The following is a 16,152-nucleotide window of genomic DNA, read 5'->3' as shown; positions in this document are numbered from 1 at the left end:
ACGCTCCTCTCTCTCTGCTTCATATTGACATGTTTCTGGGGAGGACTGTTAGAGAGCTAGAATAATAGTCCTCTCTGCTTCATATTGACATGTTTCTGGGGAGGACTGTTAGAGAGCTAGAGTAACGCTCCTCTCTGCTTCATATTGACATGTTTCTGGGGAGGACTGTTAGAGAGCTAGAGTAATAGTCCTCTCTGCTTCATATTGACATAGTTTTCATATTTATAATGCTTCAGATTCTCTACTTTTCAAATGAAATCCTTTGTCCCATCCTCTCCTCTATATCATCCCTCTTTCTCCCTATACCTCTTCTTCACTTCATCCTCTACCCCTCCATCTCTGATTCATCCCTCCCACACTCTCCCAACGCCCTTCCCCACGTCCCTCCCCCATCCCATCTTCTCTTTCCTCCTGTCTTATCCTCCCCTCCCCCTCTCCAGATTTTACCCCTCAGACAGCACAGGTGTATTGTGAATCTTCCCCCCACCTCCTTACCCTCCATGCCCCCGTCTTCCCCTCTCCTCCCTCCCCCTCCCCAGATCTCCCCTCAGAAAGCACAGTGCTATTGTGAATCTTATCTTCTCTTGCAGAAATAATTTGCTCCTCCTTGCAGCAGATGAAATGTCTTGTAACACCTCTACAGGTAATCATAAATACAGATAGGATATAGAATACAACTCAGTATCAAATTACATCACCCCCTCTCTCTCTCTCTCTCTCTCTCTCTCTGTCCCTCTCTCCCTCTCTCCCTCTGTCCCTCTGTCACTCTCTCGCTCTCTCTCTTCTCTCTCTCTCTCTCTCGTCTCTCTCTCACTTTCTCTCTCTGTCTCTCCCTCTATCTCTCTCTTGTCTCTCTCTCCATCGCTCTCTCTCTCTGTCTCTCATCCTCACCCTAGCAGATATTACAACTGGTGTCATGATGTCTCATAGAAGGCCCTTCGTAGAGCTTCGTAGTCAGTTGTCATGAACAGGATTCACTATTTCATTAGCAGTTATAACAACTGGTATCATGATGTCTAATGGCAGGCCCTTTGTAGAGCTTCGTAGAGTTGTCATGAACAGGATTTACTATGTCATTAGCAGATATAACAACTGGTGTCATGATTTGCTATGTCATTAGCAGTTATAACAACTGGTGTCATTATTTACCATGTCATTAGCTGTTTTAACAACTGGTGTCATGATTTACCATGTCATAAGCAGTTATAACAAATTGTGTCATGATTTACTATGTCATTAGCAGTTATAACAACTGGTGTCATGATGTAAAATGTAATTAGCAGTTATAACAACTGGTGTCATGATTTACTATGTCATTAGCAGTTATAACAGCTGGTGTCAAGATTTACTATGTCATTAGCAGTTACAACAACTGGTGTCATCTATGACTGATGGTCTATTAGGAACCAGTATTAGTGATAAACTACCACTGGCTGTTAGTAGAGAATGTAGCTCAGTATAGTAGAGACTGTACTGCAGGTCAGTGTAGTAGAGACTGCAGGTCAGTGTAGTAGAGACTGTAGGTCAGTGTAGTAGAGACTGTAGGTCAGTGTAGTAGAGACTGTAGGTCAGTATAGTAGAGAATGTAGCTCAGTATAGTAGAGACTGTACTGCAGGTCAGTGTAGTAGAGACTGCAGATCAGTGTAGTAGAGACTGTAGGTCAGTGTAGTAGAGACTGTAGGTTAGTATAGTAGAGACTGTAGGTCAGTATAGTAGAGACTGTAGGTCAGTAGACTATAGGTCAGTATAGTAGAAACTGTAGGTCAGTATAGTAGAGACTGTAGGTCAGTATAGTAGAGACTATATTTCAGTATAGTTGAGACTGTATTTCAGTATAGTAGAGACTCTAGGTCAGTATAGTAGAGACTGTAGGTCAGTAGACTATAGGTCAGTATAGTAGAAACGGCAGGTCAGCATAGTAGAGACTGTAGGTCAGTATAGTAGAGACTGTAGGTCAGTATAGTAGAGACTGTAGGTCAGTATAGTAGAGACTGTAGGTCAGTATAGTAGAGACTGTAGGTCAGTAGGCTATAGGTCAGTTTAGTAGAAACTGCAGGTCAGCATAGTAGAGACTGTAGGTCAGTATAGTAGAGACTGTAGATCAGTATAGTAGAGACTGTGGGTCAGTATAGTAGCGACAACTGGTATTATGATGGCAGGCCCTTTGTAGAGCTTCGTAGAGTTGTCATGAAAAGGATTTAATATTTCATTAGCAGGCATAACAACTGCTGTCAAGGTTTACTATGTCATTAGCAGTTATAACTGGTGTCATGATTTACTATGTCATTAGCTGTTATAATAACTGGTGTCATGATTTACCATGTCATTAGCTGTTATAACAACTGGTGTCATGATTTACCATGTCATTAGCTGTTTTACCAACTGGTGTCATGATTTACCATGTCATAAGCAGTTATAACAACTTGTGTCATGATTTACTATGTCATTAGCAGTTATAGCAACTGGTGTCATGATGTACTATGTCATTAGCAGTTATAATAACTGGTGTCATGATTTACTATGTCATTAGCAGCTATAACAGCTGGTGTCATGATTTACTATGTCATTAGCAGTTATAACAACTGGTGTCATCTATGACTGATGCTCTATTAGGAACCACTATTAGTGATAAACTACATTTGGCTGTTAGGAGACTGTAGCTCAGTATAGTAGAGACTTTGCTGCAGGTCAGTGTAGTAGAGACTGCAGGTCTGTGTAGTAGAGACTCTAGGCCAGTATAGTAGAGACTGTAGGTCAGTACAGTAGAGACTGAAGGTCAGTACAGTAGAGACTAAAGGTCAGTATAGTAGAGACTGTATTTCAGTATACTAGAGACTGTAGGTCAGTATAGTAGAGACTGTAGGTCAGTATAGTAGAGACTGTAGGTCAGAATAGTAGATACTGTAGGTCAGTATAGTAGAGACTGTACTGCAGGTCAGTGTAGTAGAGACTGTATGTCAGTATTTTAGAGACTGTAGGTCAGTATAGTAGAGACTGTAGGTCAGTATAGTAGAGACTGTACTGAAGGTCAGTGTAGCAGAGACTGTAGGTCAGTATAGTAGAGACTGTAGGTTAGTATAGTAGAGACTGTACTGTAGGTCCGTATAGTAGAGACTGTAGGTCAGTATAGTAGAGACTGTAGGTCAGTATAGTCGAGACTGTAGGTCAGTATAGTAGAGACTGTAGGTCAGTAGACTGTAGGTCAGTATAGTAGAGACTATAGGTCAGTATAGTAGAGACTGTAGGTCAGTAGACTGTAGGTCAGTATAGTAGAGACTGTAGCTCAGTATAGTAGAGACTGTAGGTCAGTATAGTAGAGACTGTAGGTCAGTATAGTAGAGACTGTATGTCAGTATAGTAGAGACTGTAGGTCAGTATAGTAGGTGATGTATTTCAGTATAGTAGAGACTCTAGGTCAGTATAGTAGAGACTGTACTGAAGGTCAGTGCAGTAGAGACTGTAGGTCAGTATAGTAGAGACTGTAGGTCAGTACAGTAGAGACTGAAGGTCAGTACAGTAGAGACTAAAGGTCAGTATAGTAGAGACTGTATTTCAGTATACTAGAGACTGTAGGTCAGTATAGTAGAGACTGTAGGTCAGTATAGTAGAGACTGTAGGTCAGAATAGTAGATACTGTAGGTCAGTATAGTAGAGACTGTACTGCAGGTCAGTGTAGTAGAGACTGTATGTCAGTATTTTAGAGACTGTAGGTCAGTATAGTAGAGACTGTAGGTCAGTATAGTAGAGACTGTACTGAAGGTCAGTGTAGCAGAGACTGTAGGTCAGTATAGTAGAGACTGTAGGTTAGTATAGTAGAGACTGTACTGTAGGTCCGTATAGTAGAGACTGTAGGTCAGTATAGTAGAGACTGTAGGTCAGTATAGTCGAGACTGTAGGTCAGTATAGTAGAGACTGTAGGTCAGTAGACTGTAGGTCAGTATAGTAGAGACTATAGGTCAGTATAGTAGAGACTGTAGGTCAGTAGACTGTAGGTCAGTATAGTAGAGACTGTAGCTCAGTATAGTAGAGACTGTAGGTCAGTATAGTAGAGACTGTAGGTCAGTATAGTAGAGACTGTATGTCAGTATAGTAGAGACTGTAGGTCAGTATAGTAGGTGATGTATTTCAGTATAGTAGAGACTCTAGGTCAGTATAGTAGAGACTGTACTGAAGGTCAGTGCAGTAGAGACTGTAGGTCAGTATAGTAGAGACTGTAGGTCAGTATAGTAGAGACTGTAGGTCAGTAGGCTGTAGGTCAGTATAGTAGAGACTGTAGGTTAGTATAGTAGAGACTGTACTTTAGGTCAGTATAGTAGAGACTGTAGGTCAGTATAGTAGATGCTGTAGGTCAGTAGGCTGTAGGTCAGTGTAGTAGAGACTCTAGGTCAGTATAGTAGAGACTGTACTGAAGGTCAGTGCAGTAGAGACTGTAGGTCAGTATAGTAGAGACTGTAGGTCAGTATAGTAGAGACTGTAGGTCAGTATAGTAGAGGATGTAGGTCAGTAGACTGTAGGTCAGTATAGTAGAGACTGTAGGTCAGTATAGTAGAGACTGTATGTCAGTATAGTAGAGACTGTAAGTCAGTATAGTAGAGACTGTAGGTTAGTATAGTAGAGACTGTACTGTAGGTCCGTATAGTAGAGACTGTAGGTCAGTATAGTAGAGACTGTAGGTCAGTATAGTAGAGACTGTAGGTCAGTATAGTAAAGACTGTAGGTCAGTATAGTCGAGACTGTAGGTCAGTATAGTCGAGACTGTAGGTCAGTATAGTAGAGACTGTAGGTCAGTATAGTAGAGGCTGTAGGTCAGTAGGCTGTAGGTCAGTATAGTAGAGACTCTAGGTCAGTATAGTAGAGACTGTAGGTCAGTATAGTAGAGACTGTAGGTCAGTATAGTAGAGACTGTAGGTCAGTATAGTAGAGACTGTAGGTCAGTATAGTCGAGACTGTAGGTCAGTATAGTAGAGACTGTAGGTCAGTAGACTGTAGGTCAGTATAGTAGAGACTGTAGGTCAGTATAGTAGAGACTGTAGGTCAGTATAGTACAGACTGTAGGTCAGTATAATAGAGACTGTAGGTCAGTATAGTAGTAGCTGTAGGTCAGTAGACTGTAGGTCAGTATAGTAGAGACTGTAGGTCAGTAGACTGTAGGTCAGTATAGTAGAGACTGTAGGTCAGTATAGTAGAGACTGTAGGTGAGTATAGTAGAGACTGTATGTCAGTATAGTAGAGACTGTAGGTAAATATAGTCGAGACTGTAGGTCAGTATAGTAGAGACTGTAGGTCAGTACAGTAGAGACTGTAGGTCAGTACAGTAGAGACTGTAGGTCAGTAGGCTGTAGGTCAGTATAGTAGAGACTGTAGGTCAGTATAGTAGAGACTGGAGGTCAGTATAGTAGAGACTGTAGGTCAGTAGACTGTAGGTCAGTATAGTAGAGACTGTAGGTCAGTAGACTGTAGGTCAGTATAGTAGAGACTGTAGGTCAGTATAGTAGAGACTGTAGGTCAGTGGACTGTAGGTCAGTATAGTAGAGACTGTATGTCAGTATAGTAGAGACTGTAGGTCAGTATAGTAGAGGCTGTAGGTCAGTAGACTGTAGGTCAGTATAGTAGAGACTGTAGGTCAGTATAGTAGAGACTGGAGGTCAGTATAGTAGAGTCTGTAGGTCAGTAGACTGTAGGTCAGTATAGTAGAGACTGTAGGTCAGTAGACTGTAGGTCAGTATAGTAGAGACTGTAGGTCAGTATAGTAGAGACTGTAGGTCAGTGGACTGTAGGTCAGTATAGTAGAGACTATAGGTCAGTATAGTAGAGACTGTAGGTAAGTAGACTGTAGTTCAGTATAGTAAAGACTGTATGTCAGTATAGTAGAGACTGTAGGTCAGTGTAGTAGAGGCTGTAGGTCAGTAGACTGTAGGTCAGTATAGTAGAGACTGTAGGTCAGTATAGTCGAGACTGTAGGTCAGTATAGTAGAGACTGTAGGTCAGTAGACTGTAGGTCAGTATAGTAGAGAATGTAGGTCAGTAAAGTAGAGAATGTCGGTCAGTAGACTGTAGGTCAGGATAGTAGAGACTGTAGGTCAGTGTAGTAGAGACTGTAGGTCAGTATAGTAGAGACTGTAGGTCAGTATAGTAGAGACTGTAGGTTAGTATAGTAGAGACTGTACTGTAGGTCCGTATAGTAGAGACTGTAGGTCAGTATAGTAGAGACTGTATGTCAGTATAGTAGAGACTGTAGGTCAGTATAGTAGAGGCTGTAGGTCAGTAGACTGTAGGTCAGTATAGTAGAGACTGTAGGTCAGTAGACTGTAGGTCAGTATAGTAGAGACTGTAGGTCAGTATAGTAGAGACTGTAGGTCAGTGGACTGTAGGTCAGTATAGTAGAGACTGTAGGTCAGTATAGTAGAGACTGTAGGTAAGTAGACTGTAGTTCAGTATAGTAGAGACTGTATGTCAGTATAGTAGAGACTGTAGGTCAGTGTAGTAGAGGCTGTAGGTCAGTAGACTGTAGGTCAGTATAGTAGAGACTGTAGGTCAGTAAAGTAGAGAATGTAGGTCAGTAGACTGTAGGTCAGTATAGTAGAGACTGTAGGTCAGTGTAGTAGAGACTGTAGGTCAGTATAGTAGAGACTGTAGGTCAGTATAGTAGAGACTGTAGGTTAGTATAGTAGAGACTGTACTGTAGGTCCGTATAGTAGAGACTGTAGGTCAGTATAGTAGAGACTGTAGGTCAGTATAGTAAAGACTTTAGGTCAGTATAGTCGAGACTGTAGGTCAGTATAGTAGAGACTGTAGGTCAGTAGACTGTAGGTCAGTATAGTAGAGACTGTAGGTCAGTATATTAGAGACTGTAGGTCAGTATTGTAGGTGATGTATTTCAGTATAGTAGAGACTCTAGGTCAGTATAGTAGAGACTGTACTGAAGGTCAGTGCAGTAGAGACTGTAGTTCAGTATAGTAGAGACTGTAGGTCAGTATAGTAGAGGCTGTAGGTCAGTAGACTGTAGGTCAGTATAGTAGAGTCTGTAGGTCAGTATAGTAGAGACTGTAGGTCAGTAGACTGTAGGTCAGTATAGTAGAGACTGTAGGTCTGTATAATAGAGACTGTAGGTCAGTAGACTGTAGGTCAGTATAGTAGAGACTGTAGGTCAGTATAGTCGAGACTGTAGGTCAGTATAGTAGAGACTGTAGGTCAGTATAGTCGAGACTGTAGGTCAGTATAGTAGAGACTGTAGGTCAGTAGACTGTAGGTCAGTACAATAGAGGAGACTGTAGGTCTGTATAGTAGAGACTGAAGGTCAGTATAGTAGAGACTGTAGGTCAGTAGACTGTAGGTCAGTATAGTAGAGACTGTAGGTCAGTATAGTAGAGTCTGTAGGTCAGTATAGTAGAGACTGTAGGTCAGTATAGTAGAGACTGTAGGTCAGTAGACTGTAGGTCAGTATAGTAGAGACTGTAGGTCAGTATAGTAGAGACTGTAGGTCAGTATAGTAGAGCAGGTGAGACTGAATAACACCATCCAAATGTAATGGGGATTAACACACATACGCACACAGACACACGCACGCAGACACACACACACACAAGCACACATACACAATGTCCAAAACTAATGGGAATTAACTGAGCCTAATCGCACAGCGCTGGGCCCGTATGCAAATCAGCTTATTTATATTTGCAAGCCAGGCTGCTGATTGGCTGTTATCAGTATGCGCGGGCAGTCAGGCTCAGAGGGGAGATTAGAACTCTGCTATCGCCAACGCTTCTGCTCACTGCCCCTCAGAACTCTGGGATATGGAACCGCTCTCTGGGGGTTTTAGTTTTAAGATGTCTGTCCATCTGTATCTCTGTCTGTCTCTGTCTCTCTGTCTCTCTGTCCGTCTGTCCGTTTGTCCGTCCATCCGTCTGTCCGTCTGTCTGTCTCTCTCTCTCTCTCTGTCTGTCTCTGTCTGTCTGTGTCCCTGTCTGTCTCTCTGTATCTCTGTCTCTCTGTCTCTCTTTCTGTCCGTCCGTCCGTCCGTCCGTCCGTCCGTCCGTCCGTCCGTCCGTCCGTCCGTGTCTGTCTGTCTGTCTGTCTGTCTGTCTGTCTGTCTGTCTGTCTGTCTGTCTCTCTCTCTCTCTCTCTCTCTCTCTCTCTCTGTCTCTGTCTGTCTGTGTCCCTGTCTGTCTCTCTGTATCTCTGTCTCTCTGTATCTCTGTCTGTCTATTTGTATGTCTCCCTGTATGTCTCTCTGTCTGTCTCCCTGTCTCTCTTTCTTTCGTTCTTTCTCTCTAACTGTTCTTTCTCTCTATCTCTGTCCCTCTATCTCTGTTCTTTCTCTCTATCTCTGTCTCTCTAACTCTGTTCTTTCTCGCTATCTCTGTCCCTCTAACTCAGTTCTTCCTCTCTGTCTCTCTATCTCTGTTCTTTCTCTCTATCTCTGTCTCTCTATCTCTGTTTTTTCTCGTTATCTCTGTCTCTCTATCTCTGTTCTTTCTCTCTATCTCTGTCTCTCTATCTCTGTTCTTTCTCTCTATCTCTGTCCCTCTATCTCTGTTCTTTCACACTATCTCTGTCCCTCTATCTCTGTTCTTTCTCTCTATCTCTGTCTCTCTAACTCTGTAATTTCTCTCTATCTCTGTCTCTCTCTCTATCTCTGTCCCTCTATCTCTGTTCTTTCTCTCTATCTCTGTCCCTCTATCTCTGTTCTTTCACACTATCTCTGTCCCTCTATCTCTGTTCTTTCTCTCTATCTCTGTCTCTCTATCTCTGTTCTTTCTCTCTATCTCTGTCTCTCTAACTCTGTAATTTCTCTCTATCTCTGTCTCTCCCTCTATCTCTGTCTCTCTATCTCTGTCCCTCTATCTCTGTTCTTTCTCTCTATCTCTGTCTCTCTATCTCTGTTTTTTCTCGTTATCTCTGTCTCTCTATCTCTGTTCTTTCTCTCTATCTCTGTCCCTCTATCTCTGTTCTTTCTCTCTATCTCTGTCTCTCTAACTCTGTAATTTCTCTCTATCTCTGTCTCTCTCTCTATCTCTGTCTCTCTAACTCTGTAATTTCTCTCTATCTCTGTCTCTCCCTCTATCTCTGTCTCTCTATCTCTGTCCCTCTATCTCTGTCCCTCTAACTCTGTAATTTCTCTCTATCTCTGTCTCTCTATCTCTGTCTCTCTCTCTATCTCTGTCCCTCTATCTCTGTTCTTTCTCTCTATCTCTGTCCCTGTAACTCTGTTCTTTCTTTTGAAATCTCTCACAAACTCTTGTTCTTTTTGTCGGTCTGCGCTTTCTCTTTCTTTGTCGCTCTGTCTCTGTGTCTGTCTCTCTATCTGTTTTTCTGTCTGTCTCTCTGTCTGTCTGTCTCTGTCACTCTCGCTCTCTCAATATGAAAAAGTGACCAATCCTTTTCTTGTTAGGGTAAAACCTGCTGTATTCACTATGACATATAAAGCCAATGTTCTTCTGTTTTTTAATTTCTTATTAAACGTCTTGAGATGTAGTAGGAAAGAAGGTTATGACCTTTTTTATGTACTGGAGGATATTCACAGATGCTGAGTCTTCTGTTTCTGCACTGAGATGGTTCAAAGTTGTTTCATACATTCACAGATGCTGAGTCTTCTGTTTCTGCACTGAGATGGCTGTTACATGTGACTTTGACTCCATTCAAATGAATCCTAAGAGTTACAGAACACGTACAAGACATTGATGTACTGTGTGTGTGTTTATGTGTGTGTGTGTGTGTGTGTTTGGTTTTGATGATGGGTACTGATGGTGTTTGTTGTTGTCTCATGTGTTTCCATAGTTACGGACCAGTATATGCTGCGGACCCCTACAACCACCCACTTGCTCCAGCAGCCACATACAGCATTGGTGCCATGGTAAAACACACACTCACACACCTCTGTCTCTCTCTCTATCTCTTTCTGTCCTTCTCTCACTCCCTCTCTACATCTCTCTCTCCTCTGCCTCTCTTTATCTCTGTCACACTATTCCCCTCTATCTACCTCTCTCTGTCTCCCCTTCTTTCCTTCTCTCTCTGTCTCCCCTTCCTTCATCCTCTCTCTCTGTCTCCTCTTCTTTCCTCCTCTCTCTGTCTCCCCTTCCTTCCTCCTCTCTCTATATGTCTCCCCTTCCTTCCTCCTCTCTCTCTGTCTCTTTCCTTGTCTCTCTCTGTCTCTTTCCTCGTCTCTCTCTGTCTCCCCTTCCTTCCTCCTCTCTCTCTCTCGCCTTCCTCCTCTCCTCTCTTGCCATCAGGTCTTTTTTCATTCTCTCTTGCTTTTCTGTGTTTCCTTGTCTTCCTCCGTTCATCCACCTCTCCCTCAATCTGTCCCTCTTCATCTCTCCCACCCTCTCCCTGAGGGACAGACAGACGGGTGGGCGGGCGGGCATGCGAACGGACGGACAGACAGACAGACAAATACATCTACTCCGCTAACACAAGCATGATGCATTGTGATGTGATTCCGTCAAACACAACAAAAAGAGAACGGTGTAGATGTTGTTATTACTGATGTTATTATATGATCTCTCCATGTATTAACCCATTGTTTCTCACCCCTCTGAGTAGCCCCTGGCATGATGGCCTGGCATGTCTGCTGGCATGAGGTGTCTTGGTGCACGCTGCATGTGGGGGGGGCCATGTCATCCCACTGGGTTTGTAACGGTAACCTAACAAACGGTAAATGGCAGTTAGCTGGTCAGGAAGTAGTGTTTGGAGGCTATTCTACACAGCAGTCAGCCAATGAGTTTCACAAGTAGACTTAGAAAAGTGCTTTACATATACAGTACATATCTTTACATATACAATACATACCTTTACATATACAGTACATAATTTTACATATACAGTACATCTCTTTATGGCTGTTTGCATAGAATTAGAAAAAAATATATGAGAAGAATATCTCTATGGTTACGTGTGTGTTTCAAAAATGCTTTACATATATCTCTATGGTTACGCGTGTTTCAGAATGCTTTACATATATCTCTATGGTTACGTGTGTGTTTCAGAATGCTTTACATATATCTCTATGGTTATGCGTGTTTCAAAAATGCTTTACATATATCTCTATGGTTACGCGTGTTTCAGAATGCTTTACATATATCTCTATGGTTACGTGTGTGTTTCAGAATGCTTTACATATATCTCTATGGTTACGCGTGTTTCAGAATGCTTTACATATATCTCTTTGGTTACGCGTGTGTTTCAGATGCTTTACATATATCTCTATGGTTACGCCTGTGTTTCAGAATGCTTTACATATATCTCTATAGTTGCGCGTGTGTTTCAGATGCTTTACATATATCTCTATGGTTGCGCGTGTGTTTCAGATGCTTTACATATATCTCTATGGTTACGCCTGTGTTTCAGATGCTTTATATACAGTATATCTCTGTGGTTACGCGTGTGTTTCAGATGCTTCACATATATCTCTATGGTTACCTGTGGGTTTCAGATGCTTTACATACAGTTTATCTCTATGGTTACGTGTGTGTTTCAGACGCTTTACATACAGTTTATCTATATGGTTACATGTGTGTTTCAGATGCTTTACATTTATCTATATGGTTACCTGTGTGTTTCAGATGCTTTACATACATTTTATCTCTATGGTTACGTGTGTGTTTCAGATGCTTTCCATACAGTTTATCTCTATGGTCACGCATGTTTCTGAATGATTTGCATATGTCTCTATGGTTCTGCATATGTTTCAGAATGCTATAGAAGTACATTACTATATATCAGTGTCTCCACGATTGTGTTCGGATTTTCTGTGATATTTGCAGGTAAAAATGCTTGATTATGCTTCAGCAATTCTGACATTTTGCATGGCAATATGCAATGATTTTGTCCAATTTGTTGTGAAAATACGCTGATGAGGGAAAAGGTTTTTGACGCGAGGCTTGATTTAACCATATTATGCTGTGAAAGTGTGGTGATTGGTTGAAATTGCAAGTACTCATTTTGTTCTGCGGCGATGGGTCAGTTTAATGTGATAACATTGCAATGATTTGACTGTTTTATGTGTAAATAGTGCAGCGATCCATCAAATTTTCAGGCCCTCACATAATATCTGGGAAATTGTTGACTTTGATAAAAACGTTGCGATTGTAAAATTGCTGATATATATTCACACATTATCTCTATGGTTATGTGTGTGTTTCAGAATGCTTACATTATCTCTATGGTTATGTGTGTGTTTCAGAATGCTTACATTATCTCTATGGTTATGTGTGTGTTTCAGAATGCTTACATTATCTCTATGGTTATGTGTGTGTTTCAGAATGCTTACATTATCTCTATGGTTATGTGTGTGTTTCAGAATGATTACATTATCTCTATGGTTATGTGTGTGTTTCAGAATGCCTACATTATCTCTATGGTTACGTGTGTGTTTCAGAATGCTTACATTATCTCTATGGTTATGTGTGTGTTTCAGAATGCCTACATTATCTCTATGGTTACGTGTGTGTTTCAGAATGCTTACATCATCTCTATGGTTACGTGTGTGTTTCAGAATGCTTACAATATCTCTATGGAGGTGTGTGTTTTAGATCTTTACATGGTTATGGTGGTGTGTGTTTCACAATGTTATAGAAGAACAGTACTATATACAGGATACCTTTGTGTTTCAGAATGCGTTTGCCCCGTTGGCTGATGCCAAGACGAGGAGTCATGCTGACGACGTGGGTCTGGTGTTGTCCTCCCTGCAGGCTAGTATATACAGGGGAGGTTACAGCCGCTTCGCCCCATACTAACCCACCAACCAACCTCCCTAAAACCATACAACAACCAATTACTACCCTACCAACCAACCAACCTCCCCACAACCAAATAACAACCAATCCTTTCTGACAGAGACACAACCGACCAACCAACAAACCAGTATATGAGAGAGAGAGAGAGAGAGGAGAGAGAGAGAGAGAGAGAGAGAGAGAGAGAGAGAGAGAGAGAGAGAGAGAGAGAGAGAGAGAGAGAGAGAGAGAGAGAGAGAGAGAGGAGAGAGAGAGAGAGAGATAGAGAGAGAGAGAGAGAGAGAGAGAGAGAGAGAGAGAGAGAGAGAGAGAGAGAGAGAGAGAGAGAGAGAGAGAGAGAGGACTTTGAGGCCTGGGTATTGCAATATATGCTGTTGATCATGATTTTAGCAGCTCCTAAGAGAAAGGGAAATCAGTCAACTAAAAAGAAGGGATATTTATACCTCAGATATTGTGTGCTGTTCATTTTGATACAGTGGGTTTTTAATTTGTAAAGGTTAGTAGATTGTCCGTGTTGGTAGAGCTATAGAAGAGCTACTAGATTTAAAACCTTACCATTATTAAACGACACATTTCAACTGTTAGGGCTCCGTGAAAAGACAAACCAATCCTGTAAAATACATCATAGAATGTGATCCCGTTTTGTAAGAGTGTTTACATGATTGTAGGGTTCGGATTCCTTTGACATTCCCTCTGTTAACGTCTACGTTGTTTCCTAGCTACTGGGGTTAGGATTAGGAATGGGGTTAAAGTTAAGGACTGGGCAAGTGTTAGGGTTAGGATTAGGATTAAGGTTGGGGTTATGTTAGGTTAGGATTGGATTGGGGTTAAAGTTAAGGACTGGGCAAGCGTTATGGTTAGGATTAGGGTTAAGGTTGGGATTAGATTAGGGTTAAGGTTGAGGTTAGGTTAGGGCTGAAGCTCAGGGTTAGGATTAACGTTAGGGTTGGGGAGGTGGGGGTTAAATGGGGTACTAGAAAGGCACCGAAAAGTTGCAAGATCGAGTCCCCGAGCTGACAAGGTAAAAATCTTGCATTCTACCCCTGAACAAGGCAGTTAACCCACTGTTCCTAGGCCGTCATTGTAAATAAGAATTTGTTCGCAACTGACTTGCCTAGTTAAATGAAGTTAAAATAAAAATTAGACCAGGTAAAGGGAAAGAGAGAGATGGAGGGGAGGTGGGGGTAAAATGGGGTACTATAAAGCCACAACACAGTGCTGTGTCATTATTAGACCAGGTGATGGGAAAGAGAGAGCTGGAGGGGAGTAGTTGTTTGTGAATGGTGCACTGTCGGCAGCGTGCTAGCTAGCCAGCGAGGACGTTGGTGTGTGGATTAGATCATGATCGTTGTGATTGTCATCGTTTATCACTCAAAGCCAAAGGTTCAAATGTTCCCGAGGTGTTCCATCTGTGTGTACAGTCAGATTTTACAGAGAATAACTTATTATTGGTAGAGGACAGAGAGTCTGCTTCCCAAATGGACCCCTATTCCCAATATAGGGCCCTATATGCCTCTGGTCAAAGTAGTGCACTATATAGGGAATAGGGTGCCATAGGGCCCTGTTCAAAGTAGTGCACTAAGTAGGGAATAGGTTGCCATTTGGGAGGCATGTGTTTTTTTCTCCATGGAGGGTTTACTGTTGAAACCATCATCTAGTCCCTTTAGTCAAAACCCTTTATAGAGTAGGTCATCCCATAGTAATAATAATGATACTGACACAGATGTTGTTTTTATAGAAATTACAGTATATCCATTGATATAGTTGCTGACTTTTATATTATGGGAGAGATTTAAAAAAAAAAAATTATGTCTATATTCACCTTCTCTATTTTTCCTTTCTGTTTCGTTTTTTTTCTTCCAAAAATTATACGACTGATTATTTGTACCCGATGAAAGCTGAACAAAATATATATATATATAACTACAATGTATTAATGGAGACGTTTGAGCTGTGCAATGAAGGTGTTCTCTTAAACACGAAATACACAACTGTAATGTTTTAGATGTAGGCTATTATACCAACGGTTAGGGAAAGCTTTCCTCAGTTTTTTATGGTGTCATCATATCCAGATGTATAATGACACACTACAAGTAATGCAGATAGTAATGCAGATAGTAATGCAGATAGTAATGCAGATGGTAATGCAATCATAATGTAGATATTATCATGGCATTTTTGTCAACTGCGCTATTCTGCAGACACACACACAGCCTGTACATGGTCTTCACTACTACTAGGCTGTAAAACAGTGTCCATTAAGTTGCTGATGTTTGTTAGTTAGGCTTTATTTTTTACATTGACTTGTCTTTCTTTTGGGTTTTGATATCATTTTTAATGTGATCTCCTTTGTAATGTTATTTTCTAGAACTCAGCCTTTACACTTTGAAAAACTGTTTTGATTATTGAGAAAATTAGAAATATATATGACTTGTGAAAAAGATGATGTATATGTAAATATGAAGCTGTTGTTGATTAAAGTGCTCCAGGGGCGAGAGAGGAAACGCCCAGCTCACCTCACTCAGATAAATACTTCCTTCCACCCCTCTTTACTTCCTGATATCCTCCCTCCTTTCCTCCCTCCTTACTTCCTACACCTTGTTTACAATTTAACCTGATCAGAGGTGTTTGTCACATATCTCAGTTTTGTATTTATAAGAAGAAAAAAAAATATTCAGAAATGCGACCGATGAAAAAGGCAGGTTGTGGGATTTAGCCCCATTCTGCAGGTTATGGAGTTAAGTCCCTTCCTGTTGGCAGGTTGTGGGATTTAGCCCCATCCTGCAGATTCTGGGGGTTAAGTCCCATCCAGTCTGCAGGTTATGGAGTTAAGTCCCTTCCTGTTGGCAGGTTGTGGGATTTAGCCCCATCCTGCAGATTCTGGGGGTTAAGTCCCATCCAGTCTGCAGGTTCTGGGGTTAAGTCCCTTCCTGTTGGCAGGTTGTGGGGTTTAGCCCCATCCTGCAGATTCTGGGGGTTAAGTCCCTGTCCTGTGTTTGCTGAACCATCAGTCGGCATGGCAACACGTATCCTGGCTACACCACCGCGTGTCTCTGTCCCTACCCTCTACATCCTCTGCTTCCATAGGTGTTGTGATCAGATACTTCCTCCCCTGTCCTTGTATGTGCATGCACTATGGTTCTTCCACTTAACAATAACCATCAATAAAGTTTGTCAAGATAAGCAGACTGTCTGGCTCTATTATATTATCACTCTCTTTTGATTTATTTCTTTACATTTTCTGAAGACAATTACCAGTTTCTCCTGTTCTGACCAGATGAAATGGAATCCCCACCTGGCCCAGAGTTTCTCCTGTTCTGACCAGATGGAACGGAATTCCTACCTGGCCCAGAGTTTCTACTGTTCTGACCAGATGGAACGGAATTCCTACCTGGCCCATAGTTTATCCTGTTCTGACCA

The 16,152-nt window shown here is 41.7% G+C and overlaps 1 protein-coding gene and 1 long non-coding RNA gene across 2 annotated transcripts in view; both read left to right on the top strand.

Moving 5' to 3' along the window:
- Positions 1–12,927, top strand: part of LOC115208415 (RNA binding protein fox-1 homolog 1) — a 35,456-nt gene extending 22,529 nt beyond the window's left edge. Inside the window, exons 3-4 of the mRNA XM_029776463.1 lie at positions 9,779–9,854; positions 12,613–12,927. Of these exons, the coding sequence (XP_029632323.1) occupies positions 9,779–9,854; positions 12,613–12,735 (199 nt within the window). The 3' untranslated portion in view covers positions 12,736–12,927. The remainder of the gene's footprint in view (positions 1–9,778; positions 9,855–12,612) is intronic.
- A 98-nt stretch (positions 12,928–13,025) lies between these two features.
- Positions 13,026–15,915, top strand: LOC115208410 (uncharacterized). The gene is made up of 2 exons (XR_003881167.1): positions 13,026–15,461; positions 15,552–15,915. It is a non-coding gene; the product is annotated as an uncharacterized LOC115208410 (long non-coding RNA).
- The last annotated feature ends 237 nt before the right edge of the window (positions 15,916–16,152 follow it).

Source organism: Salmo trutta, chromosome 1, assembly GCF_901001165.1.
Source record: "Salmo trutta chromosome 1, fSalTru1.1, whole genome shotgun sequence".
NCBI classification, from domain to species: domain Eukaryota; kingdom Metazoa; phylum Chordata; class Actinopteri; order Salmoniformes; family Salmonidae; genus Salmo; species Salmo trutta.
Note: the sequence above shows the minus strand (reverse complement) of the source record. Positions and strands in the feature narration are given on the sequence as shown.